At 39.0% G+C, this 18,461-nt stretch overlaps 1 protein-coding gene across 2 annotated transcripts; it reads left to right on the forward strand.

Annotated features, from left to right (window-relative positions):
- The first annotated feature begins 6,251 nt into the window (after nucleotides 1–6,251).
- On the forward strand, nucleotides 6,252–13,416 carry LOC146689958 (receptor-type tyrosine-protein phosphatase C-like). Of its 2 annotated transcripts, XR_014915965.1 has the most exons (13): nucleotides 6,252–6,318; nucleotides 6,541–6,807; nucleotides 6,915–7,154; nucleotides 7,243–7,362; nucleotides 7,522–7,653; nucleotides 7,763–7,909; nucleotides 8,414–8,551; nucleotides 8,705–8,925; nucleotides 9,038–9,098; nucleotides 9,221–9,332; nucleotides 9,496–9,527; nucleotides 10,643–10,748; nucleotides 12,023–13,416. XR_014915965.1 is itself a non-coding variant. In XM_085436559.1 (11 exons), the coding sequence occupies exons 1-11, from the start codon at nucleotides 6,804–6,806 to the stop codon at nucleotides 10,690–10,692; spliced, it is 1,257 nt and encodes a 418-aa protein (XP_085292685.1). In that variant the 5' UTR covers nucleotides 6,752–6,803; the 3' UTR covers nucleotides 10,693–11,094. The 2 variants fall into 2 exon arrangements, 1 of the variants encoding a protein (XP_085292685.1); XM_085436559.1 differs by lacking the exons at nucleotides 6,252–6,318; nucleotides 12,023–13,416 and having other exon boundaries at nucleotides 6,752–6,807; nucleotides 10,643–11,094.
- The last annotated feature ends 5,045 nt before the right edge of the window (nucleotides 13,417–18,461 follow it).

Raw genomic sequence — 18,461 nt, forward strand, 5'->3', positions numbered from 1 at the left:
CATTGAATCTGTTTTAACCTTCTGTATCATTGCCTGGTACGGTAATATGTCCTTGAATAATAAGACCAGACTTAACAACCTGGTGGCTGGTCAGATTTCAGGGAGGTCTCGGGTCCAGCTTGTGGACTTTTATAACAGGCAGGTGCTGAGGAAGGCAACCTCTGTCCTGTTGTGTGCAGATCATCGTCTCTTTAATGATTTTCAACTGCTTCCATCAGGTCGTTGTTATAAGTGCCTGCAGTGAAGACAAAGAGACATAGACTGTCTTTGTCACCTGCTGCTATTATCATGGTTAATAACACTAAACCACAAGTGTTGCTGCCATTGCACACGGCACCTTTTTAATGATAAAATGTAGGTTGTTTTCTCGGGGCTTATATTCTTTTTTGTGTGTATGTGATGTGTTTGTTTGTTTGTGTTTTTTTACATTTCTGTATGGACATACTGCAAATCTATTTCCCGTTAGAGACAATAAAGTTACCGTTGACCACTGTCAGTAGGGTGGTGAGTAGGGCTGAACGATTATGGAAAATAATCTAATTGCGATTTTTTGCCCCAATATTGCGATTGCGATGCGCGATTATTTTTTAAGGTCTTTGTCTTCTGTATTATTAAACAAAGACAAGCAATACATCATATAGTATGGCCAATACTATATTACATTAATTTTAAACTGTTCTTTCCTGGAAGACAGACCTCTGTTATGATGACATGAGGTGATGCATGAATTGATGACTGACATTTTTATTTAACTTCTTCAATCACAACAGTATATTTGAACATACACAATAGTTTATTTTTAGCTTACAAACATCTGAGCATAAAGTGCTGACAAGGAACCCTGGTGTAAACATTAAAATGAAAGTCAGTACAATGTGCAGATTGCAGAAATATACATAAAAAAAATCAGTGGCTTTACCACACTCAGTTTTTCGACATCTGTGAACTACTAGACAGTCATTCAATTAAAAAATAATATTAAATAAATAAAACTAATAAATAAAAAATACACACATCTTACTGATCTCTGCAGTCAGTAACATTACACATAAAGTGCAAACATAATAGCAATTGTATAAACACACACACAAACACGCCTTTAAAATTTAAAGGCGTGAAATTGGACGGTCTAGTTCTGATTAGCGTCACCGCTGTCTCGGTGGAGTTTAATAAACTCGGCCGTCTGCTTCTTGCTATCTAAAATATAACCAGACACTGGTGTAAATTCTCGACTGTCTCATACTTCTGTTTAATAAGTTTTCTGTTTGACGTTTAGTCAGCTGTGTGAAAACCAAGGAGGAACCCACCCGGGGGATTAATAAAGTTTTATTTTATCTAATCTAATAACTTTAATCTCAGCCAAACCGATTTACTCACGAACAAACAAAACACTGAAAAAAGCCCAACAATAACATTTTTAGGTTGTCTAAGTGACTTATATATTACGTTTAACCCGAGCAGCGAAACTCCGCGGTGATCTGAAAATGATGTGCCGGGAGTTGTGCCGTTCTCGGCCGCATCAGTAACCCTCGAGCTCCCGGCTAGCTGTCGAGCTGGTGGGTAGCAGACGCCTCTGAAAACGTCGAAGCACTTTTGCAAATATGGGATATCTTGATAAACCGAGCAGATATTTGATGTTTACACAACTACTTTCTCGCCTGAAAATATGTTAAAAGTTTATTTTGTGACCCAGAAAGATTAGTATGAGTAATTTTAAAACTTAGTAGCGGCCGCCATTGCTGGAAACTGGAGTTTGGCTGGGCCGTGCTATGAATTCTGGGATATGGTAGTAATTTGGACAGCCTTCGGCGCGTCGCTGTGACGTAATCGGTCTACAAATGCGGCCTCAGGAGGATGCAGCCCATGAATTGTATAATATAATCGCAGTATAATCGCAGCCTTTGCGGTTAGAAAATTGCACTTGATCATGTCGCGATATTATCGCAAATGCGATATATCGTTCAGCCCTAGTGGTGAGCACGCCCTGCAGTGTCAGATTTGTTAAAAACAAAACAATTCAACTCATTGACTCTGTCCTCACCGCCCCCACCTCTGTGGTGTTGGATGGCATGGCTGTCTTCATGCAGCTCCACACCTCTCGTGCTGTAGTTGTCCTTAGCCGCTCTGATCTTGCCCTTTTATAATGCCGGATGCATCCATGATTCGATGAAACACATCAAGCTACACTCTCGATATTCCCTCTGACACCATGCTAGCACTGTTAGCTCCTCCATCTTTCTTGCTAGCAACCGAATGTTTTCTTTTATATTAGATGGGAGACACAGTTTGTACCTCCTTCTTTCTTTAAACCTCCCCTGTCCCGTCGTCTCCCTCTACATCCACGCTGTGCTTCTCCAGATTTCATCTGGTAGGTCCGTGAGACTGGCCGACAAGCTGGCGGACATCAGGCAATCAGCTGACCTCTGGAGTAAACAGTGCGTGTGGTGTGTAGCTCCTGAGCCGCCATCCCAAGTAACAGCTCTGTGGCAACAAGGAGAACCAAAACTCTCTCGATCCACATGTTTGAAAAGAAAGAATTATTGTTTTTGCAAAATGTATAAAATTTCTTGTTGCTTGTGTTCATTTCATCATAACATGAAATCCTTATTTTCATATAGCAGCTGTTTTGCACAGATAATTTTCCATCAGGAAAGTGTAATCACATTTTATATGTGATCAAGCATTTTCCAAATCATTTTTACCCTCTATGAAGCTGAATGAAAAAAGATTAACATGCTGTATAAGTCTAATTATATCTGTGAAGGTTCTCAGTCATCCAGGTCATCGTAGTCAAAGGAGACGCAGACGCTTTTCTTTGCAAGCTCCTTTGACCAAGTCTAATTATAATTAGAGTGGTTCATCTTATTCACTAATCTACGGAGCCCCGCAGGGGACATGGGAGAAAAAAAAATTGGGGAGAAAAAAAAAAATTAGGGAGAAAAAAAAATTAAGACGGACTTTTGCGAGATCTCGCAAAACTCCAACAATGGCGGCAGCTACTTAGTTGTAATATTACTCTTTCTGGGTCACAAAATACACTTTTAAGATATTTTGAGGCGTGAATGTAGTTGTGTAAACGTCAGATACCTGCTCGGTTTACAAGACATCACATATTTGCAAAAGTGCTCCGACGTTTTTGGAGATCTGACACCCACTAGCTCGAAGCTAACGGGAGGTCGAGACCTACTACAGCCGGGAGGAACACCGCTTTCCCGGCACATCGTGCCTCGACCTCCCGCTCGGCTTCGAGCTGGCGGCCTCCGAAGAATGCGGCTAAAACTTTTGCAAGATCTCGCAAAAGTCCGTCTTAATTTTCTTTTTTTTCTCCCATGTTCCCTGCGGGGCTCCGTACTAATCTCATCTTATACAATAAACTGTCAAAGTTTATCCTCACATAGATGTTTTTAAGCTGCGGTTTGCTTTCTGATATAGCAACTGTGGCTCTTTGTCACAGTGTCATAGCAACCAGGTTACACAGCAGCGATACCTCATCCACACGATGCTGGGTAACAAAGTTCACCCTGCTGTGTTCAACAGAGGGATGTGTAAAACTATTTAGTAATCACTGGTTGTTTATGTGTTTTGTTTTCTTTTTCCTGCAAATACAATAAATTATTTAATCACAATCAAACTGATTTACACTTTTTTTCTCTTTTAATTACAGCTCAAACCACCACAAGTGAGTACCATTATACTTTATCATGTTATTGAATCTCTATAGTCGTTCACTTCTCGTAGTCATCATGACAAATATTTAGTAATCACTCATTGTTTGTGTTTTTGTTTGTTTGTGTTTTCCTGCATACACAGTGAATGTTTTCATGACCAAAACACTAATTCTGACATTCTTGTCTCTTGTAATTCCAGATGACAGCAAACGTGAGTTCCAATATATTTATGATGTTATTCAGTTTATAACATTTACTTCTTATTATGTTGTTTTCAGACTTGTTTAATTCCAGTTGTCCCCCTGCTGTGCTTCCTGATGTAGCATGCATCTCCCTCAGCCTCATGTGTAAATGTACACAGTCCTCAAACACTTACTATGAAATGACAGACATGTGTCTTCTTACTTAAACTGATGAACAGAAGCTTCGATCTGGGTCATCTGTGTCAGACAGAATTTAAACGCAAACACCAAAAACAAAAAACAGTTATGTTTTTGCAAAATGTGTAAAATGTATTGTTCTTTGTCTTCATTTAATCATAGGTTTACTGTGAAAAAGATGAAATCCTTGTTTTCATATAGCAGCTGTTTTGCACAGATAATTTTCCATGAATGGGTAATCACATATATGTGATCAAGTATTTTCCAAATCATTTTTATCCTCTGTGAAGCTGAATGAAAGTAAATTAACATGCTGTATACCAGCGGTCTCCAGTCGCTCTGTGGTCCGGGTCGTTTGGTACCGGGCTGCGTGATTTGAGGCTCGGGTGTGAAATTCATGGTTTTTAGGGTTTTTATCATTAACTCAGTTTCCCGGGGTCTTTCCCATGTTGTAGTAAGAAATATTTACGTGTTACCATAGCAACCAGGGAGCATTAAGGGGCAGTGAGGAGGATGTTGCTCTCAATGTTGTTGGCACATTTCAGGAGGACGCTGCTAATAAAGTTACACAATTACACGTTTATTATTATATTTACAAAATGCCACAGGTTTTGTCTCGGTCATATCATTTTATTTTGTTGTATTTATCAGTGACACCTTAAAGGCCGGTCTGTGAAAATATTGTCTGACATTAAACCAGACCGTGGCGCAAAAAAGGTTGGGGACCGCTGGTGTGTAGCTCTAGTCGTACACTGTCATGTTTGGGGTTTATTGTGTCTCATAGAGTCCAAAGTACTGATGAGATTTAGATTTTCCAAGTGTTAGAGTCGTGCACACGCAAGTCTATCCATCATTGTAACTTGTAAGTCAATGATTGTCTAACCTGTACAACAGAAGATGATACTATGTTTATCTAAAGCATTAAGTTATTGATAGGATAACATTCACAGTGACATTAAATCCACCTTTACCCAAACATGAAAAGATATGTAGGTGTAAATGAGGGGAAAGATATAAAAGTAGCATATTGATACTGAGAGGAGGGAAAACTGTACATGAAGCACGTTTCACAGCTGATGAAAATACCATCATGATGTCATACTTACTTCTTTTTCTGGGATTGAAAATGTTTCAGCCTCCTCACCTCCAAGCACGACCACAAATCCTGTAACACACATGTTGGTCGCCTCCTCACCTCCAAGCACGGGTGCAGATCCTGTAATAAACCAGCCAGTCGCCACCTCACCTCCACTCACTGTGAATCCTTCCACGGTCACAGCACCTACTTCCACAGCACCTGCTTCCACAATCACAGTCATCCCAACCACCTCCAGCTCTTCAGTTAGTTTGCCAAATAACACCTCCACCCAATCAAACTCTTCATTTCCAGAATCCAATTCAACTACTATATCTGGTAATGTATTCAGCCTCAGCTCAGGTTTTGCATTAGTTATTATTTTTACAAGTCAAAGTCCTAAAATGTTAAACAGCATATCAGGTAAGACTGCTGTCATTAGGTTTTTCTGCCTAAAGCTGACTCCAAGCATGCTCTCCAACAGCAGTCACTGCTCCTCCAATCACCTCGAAAGAGACCTCACCCACATCCAATACATCCAGCATCCAACCAGCCTCTCAGGCAAACAGCTCTCACACCCAGACCTCACCTCCAGTCACTCCACCCTCCACCACAGTGGCAGCTACACAGCAAAATCTCCAGTGTTAAATTAACACTTGAGAGTGTCTATATGGGTCCACACCTCTGAGTGTTAAATACAACACTGTTGAGTGTTAAATTAACACTTTGACAGTGTTATATGTGTAAAAGTAACCTAGTCGGTTTTGAAGATTAACAATGACTAACACTGAGCAGTGCTGATTTTCTAACACTGGAATATTTCTAACATTTTGAGTTATTTTCCAGTGTTAGAAAATCAGCACTGCTCAGTGTTAGTCATTGTTAATCTTCAAAACTGACTAGGTTACTTTTAAACATATAACACTGTCAAAAGTGTTAATTTAACACTGGAGATTTTGCTGTGTACGACCAAAGGTTGGACGTTTGTGTTTTTATCATGCAGGACTGTGATACGATTGTTGAATTCACATATAGTGTACAGACAGAGATCACCAACACCTCTGAGGTACCAGCAGCTGTAAGGTGCTCTGAGGTGTTTCTGGTACTTTCATTGCATAATTATAATCATATACTAATGATTTGTTTTCTTCTTTTCTGATCTCATTGAAATGTGTCCTCTCAGCCTCTCCACAGTGTGAGTATCAGTTTAAAAGATCAGTTTTATTGAATGTTTTCAAACACTGTTGTTGCTGCTCTCTAAATTTACTCTGAATCACAATGAAAGTATTTTTACACTGATTATAGAAAATGTATTTTCATCTTCACCATGATGTTGATCACGGTCAACATCAGAATGAAGAAACTTTCTGAGATAAAAAGTGTAACTGACTGATTCTTACTGACAAACATTTTGCAGGTTCTTACAATGTCACAAACAACAACACGTCTGGCTTGCAGATTGAAATAAACCCCCGTGGTAACTACACACTGACTGTTTCTGAAGAAGGCCGACCACAGACTGGAAAGATAATCCAAGCTGATCAGTTGAATCAAATCCCAGTGGGGAAAACTGGACACCTGAAGCCGTGCACTGATTACAGTCTTAATGTTTCATTTATTAATGATACTGGAAAAGAAATATTCTGTCGCTCTACGGAAAATAAATTTAGAACAGATCCAATGAGTGAGTTCAATTAATTGATATATTTGTGTTTTACATCCATCTTCTTTTAACTTAACAAATGAATCTTTTATAAACTGACACATTTGTGCATCACTTGTTTAATTCAGGTGAAAGAGACGTTAATGAAACCAGCTGCATCCCTGGATATGTTTGTTATGGAAGTGACTGGGACATCAGCTCTTCAATATCAACACCAAATAACCGTTCAGTTGTACGATGTAGAAATGACGAGAAGACTTTCTGTGTCAGACCTGCTAACGAGGACATTTGCTCAGATTTGACTGTAACCTTTACTCCAGGAGAGTGCAGAGGCTCTTCCTTTAACTTCACCAAAAGCATCAGTGTTGGTACGTACGAACGAGTCCACGTCTGCTCTGAGATTCAAACATTTACACCTCATTTAATCATGTTTGTCTTCATTCATTTTTTCCACAGATTTCTTAAATCCCAGTGAAATACAGCAGATTAAACCCACTGGACTTCCTGCAGAAATTACCACAACGTTACCTGATTTACCAAAGTGTAAAAACCTCTCAGTTAGTTACACCTGTTCAGGTAAAAGGAAACTTTACGAGTTAGAGACACGAGCTCTGTGCTCTCTGTGAACCTGTTCAGATTTATTTCTTTGAATGTGTTCACGTTTGAATCTAAACCCAAAGGATGAATGTTCACACACTGAGGAGCAACAATGACGTCATCTTTGTGTCTCCTCAGAAAATAACAAAGCTGATGTGAAACTGTCTGAGCTGGAGCCGTTCACAGACTACAGCTGTGCTGGTCTGATCTTACAGAACAGCATCAGCATAAATAAGACGACTCCATCTGTCCACGTCAGGGTTGATTGTGGTGAGTTTATATTTCCTTTAGCTCATCAAAATAAAAGCTTTTATTCTCACACAGTTTGAAGCAAAGGAAACGCTGTTCACTGTTACTGATGTTTACTTTGTTCCAACAGATCTTACAATAACCAACATAAAGAAGGATTTAACCAGTACTTCCATTGAGCTCAGCTGGAAAACAACCAGTAAGAACTGTCAACAGGTCCTTCCCCTCCTTCATAAGCTTTCTTATGACTGCAGTTGTGATGGTCAGACAGGTAAAGGTGAGTGAGACGGCTTCTCCTCTTATGTGTTTATGTTCATGATGCTTTGACTGCAGGTGAAAAACCAAACCTCTGACTGGGTGTGAATAAATACAGTTATTAAAATAAATAGCAAATATAAAACAGAATAAACGCTGAAACATCAGAGTCGAGTTCACTTTTTCACACAGAAGAAATGATGAGAAGCTTTGAGCTGTTTGAAGGTAACATCTGATGTTTGAAATGTAATTGTCTTTATAAAAAGCAACAAACAGTTTGTCAGTCTGTTGCTTTTCTGACATGTACGTAGTTTCTATGAGAAGCTTGTAGCATCAGTGCTTCATGTCAGCAGGAACAGACTGTAAGTGAAACAGGTTTGTGCCAGTTTATGGATCAGCTGACAGAACTACCAGCTGATGTGTTTGTGAAACTTTAACCTGACATTTGTCATTTACAGTTTCTTAACATGATGATGTTGATTTAAATCTATAACACTTCACATGGTTCATGGAAATTATGTTACAGTTACAGGTCCTGATGGAAGAACGTGTGTTATTACTGGATTAAATCCATTTACTGGTTATACCTGTCGAGTCCGAGCCAAATACAACGAGATTCAAGTTTCCACTGGGGGTGAAGTTAAACTGCAAACTAAGGTTGGAAGTAAGTAATCAAACTTTTTATTACATAATGTTAGAATTTATTTCTCACTGGATATTTGAGCAGTGAAGATAAACAGGAAGGAAACGCAGCAAAGGGTCGCAGGTCTGTCAGTTTTTTACTTTAAATATGGCTTCCTTTAAATTTCTCTTACAGCACCTGCTGCAGTCACTGAGCTGAAATTACACGTTCACGAACATAATACGATCAAAGTGAGCTGGCACAGACCCTCTACATTCAACGGACCTGAGGGAAAATATATAATACGTCTAAATACAGCTGATGATAAGGAAGTGACAAAGAAGGAGAAGCAGAGTTGTACACGATGTGAAGTCGAATTCAAAGATCTGAGCTACTCTACGAGCTACAAAGTGAAGGTTTGTTAAATCCAACATTTTTGGTTTAATAAAGAAGATATTATGCTTATAAATATTATTTTAGACTCCTGAATGTTGTAATTCACAGTGAACTGACATTCTGTCTTTAAAGGTGACGGCTCACAACGGACACTATGAGAGCATCCCTCAAATAAGTGAAATCAGCACTTTGTGTACGTCCTGTTTTCATTAATGATACAGTTTACTGACATAAATGCTTCGTCTCATTTTAAGCACACATGTTTCTACAAATGTTGTCTTTCACGTAAATGTAATTTTTAATATTATTTCACAGACAACAACAAAGCTGTTATTGGGTTTCGTGTCTTCCTCTTCATCGTCATTGTTCTGGCTTTTCTTTTTATCACCTACAAGTTCTACATTCAGAAGTTCAGAACGTCCACAAAGTAAAGTCCACGAGTGCTTTTTCTACACGTCTGACTTTCACTTTGTTCCACTTTATTTTTCATTTCTAGTAAAGGCTAATGTCATCATTAATTTATGTTTACTGTAGAGCAGAGGCACAGTGATGCATCTATTATAAACATAATCCTTATCTTTCCTCCACAGTGACGTGAATGACGACATGGAACTTGAAGCAAGTGAGTAAAGCAAACATTTAGTGGCTGTTACCATTCAGTTAGATTTTATTCACAAAGTGCTGAGAACAGTTACCTCCAGGACCTTTAATGTGAGGAGAAGACGACAGGACAAAGACACACTGTGGAAGAGAGCCAGAGGTTAATAATGACTAATGATTACATGCAGAGTGATATTTAGTGAGTGAAGAAGAAACACTCAGTATAAACATATTGCAGCATAACTAAGGGAGGATTCAGGGTCACCTGGTCCAGCCCTAACTATATGCTTTAGCAAAAAGGAAAGTTTGAAGCCTAATCTTGAAAGTAGAGATAGTGTCTGTCTCCTGAATCCAAACTGGAAGCTGGTTCCACAGAAGAGGGGCCTGAAAACTGAAGGCTCTGCCTCCCATTCTACTTTTAAATACTCTAGGAACAACAAGTAAAGGGAAAACAGCACTGTGAGGCCTTTAAGGTAAAATGGGGCCTGGTTGTTCCTTACACCTTATAAGAAGGATTTTAAATTTAATTGTGGATTTCACAGGGAGCCGATGAAAGAAGCCAATTCGGGGGAGAAATGCTCTCTCTTTCAAATCCCTGTCAGTATTTTGGATCAACCAGCGGCTTTTATGAGTTTTTAAGGCATCCTGATAATAATGAATTACACGGGTATTTACAAGGACCGAGATGAATAAAAATCTGAATAATTATTACAATAAAAACACTGAACACAATTGACCCACAGCCTGTAGGTGTGAGTGCGTGAACGCCTTAATGCACACTCACATCTCGGGTCATTTGACTTCAGTAAGTCACATGATCGGTGGGCAAGGTCTCACAATGGGTTCACCTGAAACCTTGGGCGATGATGAGCCACACCCATTTTCACACCTTGGCTCATGTGATTGGGCAGATGATCAATAGTGGGTCAACGACCCTCTTAAGGACACTTCCAACAGAGCTTAAATCTGGGAGTCACCACCAGTTGCTCTTAGAGCTAAAGAAGCTTCTCAGCTGAGGGTGAGATGTTATCAAGACTCTTAAAGAGGTTTAGTCGCCTTTCTTTCCAAGCGCCTCAGATTATTGTGCTATAACAGCGTTCGCAGCCCTTTATTGTTATTTCCTGTTTCTTGTCATAGTTTATGAGAACCGACAACCTCCTGGATGGCGTCACAAAGAAGCTCACTGATCAAAAAAGACATTATGGAGCAGCACAGTCAGTCACCATTAACTCTTTATTGTTTGGTATGTTTTTTGTTTCTATTCCAGCAGTAAAAGAAAAGAAGTATTTTGCTGCATTAACTTAAGAGCTCCAATTTAATCTTACTGTTCATTTTCCTAATTGTTCACATAGCATGGCACTCTGAAAAATATATTTAAAAAATTAAAAACACAAATTAGCAGCTGTAACGTTCCCAGTTACAGCTGATCGATACGTATCCATCAGCAGGTGAATTGATGCTTTTAGTTTTTGTTCATGTGTCTTTCACACATTTGTATGCCTGCAGAAAATTTGATTTAAATACTGTTAAATGTATCAAGAATATTAACAAATTGACCAAAAAATAAATAAAAGAAAAGTGTGGTTTACATAGTAGCAGGTCTCCTGTTGCCAGCAGATCAGTGGAAATGAAGCTCAAAGATTTTGCATGTGAAAATTAGCAAGCCTCTTCTTTTTTTAGCCAATACAAAAATTATTATTCTTACATTTAAAACAAACATCTGTTTAAAAAACAGGACATGGCTGTGCATAATTTAATGTTATCATCTCCACATGTTTAGATTTACTGAAGTCCCACACCCAGCTAACTAATCCACAGTCTGGATCCACAGTTATATGTGGAGTAATAATAATAATAATAATAATGGATTTATACAGCGCTTTTCAAGGCACCCAAAGCGCTTTATAATGCCACTATTCATTCACACACTGGTGGAGGCAGCTACAGTTGTAGCCACAGCTGCCCTGGGGCAGACTGACAGAAGCCAGGCTGCCATATCGCGCCATCGGCCCCTCACCAGTAGGCAAGTAGGGTAAAGTGTCTTGCCCAAGGACACAACGACCAGGACAGAGAGCCCAGGGATCGAACCGGCGACCTTCCGGTTACAGATGCGATTCCCAACCCCCTGAGCCACGGTCGCCCGGAGTTTGCATGTTCTCCACTGTGGCTTCTCTGTGGGTTCCTGCTAACAACATGCAGTGAGTCGGGTTGACAATTGTCTCTCTCTGTTGTGTTATGACAAACTATTCTCCCCTACATAACTTTATAAGATAAAAGCATAGGTATCACACAGCACTGCTAATTGGGTCCCTCCATCGATTTTCTTACTATGTGAGGAAGAGACAGAGGAAGGTATTCCACCTTCCTCTGTCACTTCCCCACAGCTGGTGCTAGCAGCAGTGACTGTGAGGCCTGGTTACTAGGTGTTGCTTTTGTTGCTGTTCACAGTGCTGCAGCCCGGCAGTTATGTCGGTTAACTTGGCTCATTATTAGTTTCTTTTTATTGTTTTCTTTCAGCTTTCCGGCTCCACCTTTTCACTCCTTCTTCCACAATAAAGTTTTTCTACAAGCTGCGTGAGCAAAGGCAGGGGAGGGGCCAGCGGCGTTAAGAGATTTGATTGGGCAATCCAGTCACTCAAAAGTGAGTCGGACGACCAGGAAAACAGCCAGTATGCCAGATTACTGGTCCAGCCCTGATCCTACCTCATTCTGCAAAGATGTTAATGATCAGCTGTAAATGGTTTCCACAACAGTTACCTCTGATTTAGACAGATTAGGCAAGGCGAGTTTATTTGTATAGCACAATTCAACAACAAGGTGATTCAAAGTGCTTTACAGAGACATTAGAAACAAAAACAAATAAAAAGCATGTCACTGGTCACTTAGTCACTGGTTTGTCTGGTTCCAGGATTCCTCCTTATGACCCAATTTTGTTGTCACTATATAATAATATATTTAAAGATATACAAATAAATACATTCAAAATATATCCATCTTGTACATAGTTGTTACGTTTCATCCAATCTGGTGATCTCTGTTTGCCACTGCCTTCCCTGCTCTGTTCCACTTGTCAGCCAATCAGCTTTTAGCATATGCACAGTTGATCTATGCGCTTTGGCATGGGCGGGTTGAAAACCCCTTTCTGTAAATGTAATTAATTAACCTGCTACGCATATAGCATATGATATGAATACCACTGGACTTTCAAAATAAAGAAAGTGATTTGTAGAGTGAAAAGCAAAATTTACTCTTTTGAACTCTGACAAATTTAAAAAAAAAAAAGACTAGTTTGTTTGTTTTTTAAAGTACAAGTTTACTGGTCAGAGCTAAAGTCCAACACAAAACCTTTTGCTTTGTCTTAATTGGAGGCTAAAAGCTGATTATCTGAGCACCGAAGATTTGTTTATAAACCTCAAGGTTAAAGAGTTTTAGAGGGAAGAAAAACTATTAGAACCACAACGCAGAGTGAATTTCCTTTTATTAAGTGGTTTTCTTTTTTTAAACACTCATATTAAGAGGAAATGCAGCTTCTGTTGCGACGTGTGAACATCTTTCTGTGCATGCCTGTGCAGTTTAACCTCTCCACTAGTGCAGACCTGTGCAGTCTTGCAGCGCTGCTCTTCTGGGCACAAATCCTTGTTTCTGCGAGCTGTGAGTACATTTATTATTTCTTTCACGCTCATATCAGATCTGATGCTGAATGGTGCAGTAATGAAAGAGATGACTATGATAACATTTTAAGGTGTTTGTCTGCATATTTAGATTTATGGTATGTAATGAGTACATTTATATTTTATTTCTTTAAGTTTTCTTTAAGTTGTTGCAAATTCATTATTTTAATAAAATGCAATCATTTGAAACAAAGTGATGTTTGAATGTTTGAAGGTAAAAATAAAAGACAACTTTTTTTAAACACCTAATTTATTTGTTTTAAAGTACGTAAATAAATTGACTCACTCACTTTCTGTATTCTGAGTTAGAGAACTTTTCTTCCTGCACAAACCTCAGATATGAACCACAAAAGCAGTGACTTTTACTCTCCTTTAATAAAACATCATAATAGTTCTTTTCTTAAATATTGTTCACGGTGAAAGTCGTGAAGGTGAAGTTAATTTCTCTTGTTCTGAGACATCTGATGACGCTGTCCTAGATTGAAAACAGAGTTATCGCACATTTCTGGCTCTGCTGCTTTTTAAATTTGCAGCTGTTGTTGCATTATTGAGTCGTTCGTCTCTGAGAGGATTTTAGCCGCGGGTGGCGGGCTTTAAGGTTAAAGCTTTAAATTCAGTCACCTTAGCCTGTGTTTGATGACACTGTGGTGCAGAGAGGTGTACATTAGTTCCTGTATCGCCTACCCAACAAATCGCTTCTTATCTCCCACGTAGTTGTCTGTGGTTTCTCTCAGTCTTCTTCAGCTCATCACATTTTTAGTTTTACAATTTTTATACCTTATAAGCACAAAAGCGCATCTTTTTAATTTGAATCGTTTCATTTTGTCTTGTGAATTCCTGCTTTATGTCCTTTTTTGTTGTTGTGATCTTCTGTTAAAAGTTTAGTGCTGACCACAGAAACAGGCTTACTGTGACAGTATCGTCATTTGTGGAAAACCTCTGTGTGCAAATGTGGTTAAAATAAATAATGCAATTAATTATGATTTTTTTGTGTTCAGAGTAGAAAACAAATATTGAATGGCTGAGTTGAATGAGTATACCAGTGTAATTTTAGGCACTACATGGTTGCAAATAACATTTCTTTGTTGGTTAAGGACACTACAGGGGTCAGTAGCAAGGACTGACTCCATCAATTGCATCAAAGGATGTGAATGCTCTGTAACTGACTCCAACTTGTTCTGTTTCCTTTCATTGATTGTCTTTCTTTGTTGCAGCTAGAATTATTTTTACTAGATACATGTCCTCCTCCTGTTGCACCAGTTCCTGTATGTTTCCACGGTACATCACTTGGGGGTGTTTGGCAGTGCATAACCCAGAATATTATCCATGGTCATTTTAAGGTCTTCCCAATACTTTTTATTTTTATGCACTTCCAAAATACATGTGAGTGATCAGCTTCTGTTTCTCCACAGTCTCCAACATTTCTGTGGACTTGAGATCTGTTTACTTTTAATTTTGGGTGTGATGAAAAAACGCGTCACATTCTTCCAGCAAAATTCCCTCCACAACGGCGAATTCGTTGTGCTGTGTTGTATTTCACAGATACTAACGCATCCCTTCTCTGTTATAGTTATGGTCAGTTCAGCTTCCCATTTCTTTTTAAGGTAAAATGTTGTATCCTGTGTATCTTCTTCTAATGATCTGTAGAAGGTGGAAATTGCTTTGAATCGTTTTTGTTCATAGCAGTTATTTACTAGTCCAATTACACCCAATGGTTTTCAAAACCAGTCGGTCTCTATTTGCTTTGCACAATAGTCCCTTACTTGCAAGTATCTAAAAAAAATCTCTATTTTCCAATTTGTATTTATTTTTTAGTTGTTGGAAACTCATTAATGTTCCATTTTACATTAGAGTACAAACTGCTGTAATGTTTCAATGTTTGGTCCAATTGTCCCGGCTTACATTTTTTATCGTGTCTGAACCATCTCAGCAAAAATATTTGTTCTTTTAACTGAGGTTTTTCTCTTACTGTGTGCCATATGTCTAATGTGAATTCCACAATTTGATTCATTCTACTTTTATAAGAGGTCATTAGTTGTATGTCAAAGATAAAAATTAGAATTTATTTTCCCTCAATTTCTTTCTCAGTTTCCTTCCACCGTGCCTCATATTCTGGTCTACACCAACAAACAAGAGGTCTAAACTGAGCTGCGTAAAAGTTTTCCCAAAGCCATCCCTCCCTTACACTTCGGGAGTTGCAACGTTGTTAACCTTCTTCTTGGCTTCTTCCCATCCCATATAAACCTTGAGATCATTTTGTCCCATATTTCAAATTTACTTTGAGGTCTAGGACGTGGGAGTGATTGAAACATGTACAGCAATCTTGGGAGAACGTTTATCTTTATTATTTGGATTCTAGAGTAGAAATTTGTAGGTACTGTTGACCACCGTTCTAGGTCTTTTTTTATGTTACCCTCCACCTGATTGTAGTTTGTCTCAAACATAGCGGATAATGATTCTGTCAAGGTTACGCCCAAGAATATTTCATGGTGTTCAAGTGCCACTTTAGTTTATATTCATCTCTAATCTTTTGAGAAGGTGTGTATTTGAATGATAGAATTTGTGTTTTGGATACATTCATTTTATAGCCTGATAAGTGTTCGAAGGTATGGAGTAGTTGCATCAGAATTGGAAAAGTTGATTTGGATGTTGCTGCACTGCTGTGGCTCGGCATGTGTAGCAAAAAGAATTGGTGACAGGACACAGCCCTGTTTTGTACCTCTATGTAGCTGAATTCTGTCCGTCAGGCTACCATTCACCTTGATTCTGGCTGTAGGTTGATCATTAAAAATTAGGGATGCACCGATACCACTATCGGTATCGGTGCATCCCTAATGTGAAGGACTCCTTGTATTTCCTGTGCCTGACGTCCCAATGAATCCGGTTTGGTCCACTTCTATCAAGTCCGGTACAAAGGTTTCAAGTCTTTTACTAATAATCGAGGCGTACAGTTTGTAATCGTTATTAAGGAAGGAAATGGGTCTATAGTTCTTGCAATACTCTTTATTCTTGCCTTCTTTAGGTAAAATTGTGATGATGGCTTCTCCCCATGATGGTGGGGCTATTCCCTGTTTCAGAGTCCAGTTAAAGCAGGATAAAAGATGTGGCTTGAGTTCTTCTTTAAACACTTTATCAAATTAAGACTGAAAGCCGTCACTCCCTGAAGCTTTGTTTGTTTTCAGCTTGCCAATGTCTGCATCTAATTCCTTATCAGTAATTTGTGAGATCAATAATTTGTTTTGATTGTCCCCTATGGAGGGCAGGTCGAGTGGGTCAAGGAAATTTTTAATTGTTTCATGATCTGCAGCAGCCGGTTGTGAGTACAGTCACGTGTAGTATTTTTTAAACTCATTTTCTATCTCATTATGCATATAATGTAGTTTGTTACTGTGCAGGTTTCTAACTTTATTAATAGTCATCGATGCCTGCTTTTTACGCAGTCTTCTTGCAAGCATTTTAGTTGCTTTGGGCCCTGATTCCTAATAAGTTTGCTGTGTAAACCTAGCCTTTTTTCTGCTTCTTTTAATAATTCATCAATTTGATTTCTAATATCTGATATTTCTTCGAGAATTAGTGAATTTTTAGATTGTTTGTGCTCCATCTCAAGACATTTACGTTTTTCTGTTAAGTTTTTATATAAAGCCAATCGCGCCCTCTTTGTGCTGCTGTTAGAGATATTCATTTTCCCCATAAAATTGCTTTTAGTGCATCCCAAAGTATGATTGGGCTCACATCTCCAGTATCATTGTCTTCTATATACATTTTAATGTCCTCTTTGATTTTCCTAACATTTTCATCCCTATTTAGAATACCCAAATTAAGTCTCCATGCTGTACTTATTTTCCTATTGTTAAGGCTGAGGTCTAGACCAGGGCTGGACAAAACATCTGCCCGGGCATTTTGACTAGAGACCGGCCCCCCAGGTATTAAAGCCATAAAGCCTTTGAATGAACAGTGATGTACAGTCTTGTTGGTATATGTATGATTTCTATACATTTTACATCAGATAAAAACTTTGGTTGTAAAATTCAGATAATTATTTATTAAAAGCGAGAAATTTTAAATGAGAATAAGAAAGAAAAGTATTTCTTTGTGCCCCCCTCTCCCTGTTAATGCCCTACCTGCCCCCTGGCAAAACTTTGCTAGACCCGCCCCTGCACAGTTACCAGCTGTCAGCTACTTAGAAAAGGATCCTGGGGTTATTTGTCTCTCAGAAACAGCTCATAACTTCAACTCATTCATGTCACCTAAAAGGTAAACCTGTTTCTCCATCACCTGTTCAGCTCTGATGATCCAGTAAGGACATCTCCTGGTTTCATCTTCATGTTTCCCTCTCACCAAACCAAACCGATATCATGACCAGCAGCTTTACAGCTGTGGCTCCAGCAAACATCAGCTGATACTAGAAATTAATATTAAATAAATTCTAACAACAGCTGATCAAGCTTAAACGTGCTGCTGTTGTTTAGCGCGACAACCGCTGGCAAAGTGGGCGATAAACAAACAAGAGAGACGATCAGCTGATCATTGATCAGTTTCATGATTGACGTAGCAACAGGAGAGGGAGGGTGAGAGAATGAGAGAAGAGGCAGCTGTGCAGCAAAGACTGAATAAATCCAGCTTTGTGTGTTTTCTATCCTAGCTGAAGTCCGGGACAAACTGTGTTCCTTCTCAGCTCAACACGAAACGCGTAATATTTTCTCTGAATGTGGAACGATTCCGTTTTTTAGGGGACGGTTGGAAACTTTACTAACTAACCTTATGAATAAAATAAAGTTCACCATCAGTAACATCATAGCACCCACCCAGCTGTATAGAAACTCCATCATGATAGCTAGCACGCAGTACGAGTTATTGTAACTGACTGTAAAAAGTTAGCAATACATCCTGAAAGGACCTCGAAGCTTTCTGAGGTTAAACGAGCGGTGGCCTGAGCTTTGTTTCAAAACCTTAAATGGAAGATGTTTCTGATCAAAGTTGAGTCAGAGTTTTATAATAAGACTGTAAAAACTGTGGTGACTGTAAAGCTACCAGATACTAACTTCCTCATGTTGCATTTATTATTGAACCTTCCTTCCTATTTTATCAGATGTGCAGATGTGAAAAACTTCCTGTTACAATGTTTGAGGTTAAAGCTAAGAGGAAATAACGTCTTTGTCATATTTGATTATCTTTCTTTGGTCTCCACACATTTGTGCCTCGACTGCTGAAGATGGCAGAGCTGTGCAGTCTCAGCACTCTGCTGTTCTGGGCTGGGATCATCGCTTCGGCCAGCTGTAAGTAAA

This window comes from Copadichromis virginalis, linkage group LG17 (genome assembly GCF_057382275.1).
Source record: "Copadichromis virginalis isolate Kocher_CV1m ecotype Utaka linkage group LG17, C_Virginalis_male_GT1.1, whole genome shotgun sequence".
NCBI lineage: Eukaryota > Metazoa > Chordata > Actinopteri > Cichliformes > Cichlidae > Copadichromis > Copadichromis virginalis.

Coding starts and splice junctions, on each gene's coding strand:
- LOC146689958 (XM_085436559.1), top strand. Junction 7,155..7,242: donor CACCAAAAGCATCAGTGTTG/GTACGTACGAAC, acceptor TTTTTTCCACAG/ATTTCTTAAATCCCAGTGAA. Junction 9,099..9,220: donor AAGTGAAATCAGCACTTTGT/GTACGTCCTGTT, acceptor ATTATTTCACAG/ACAACAACAAAGCTGTTATT.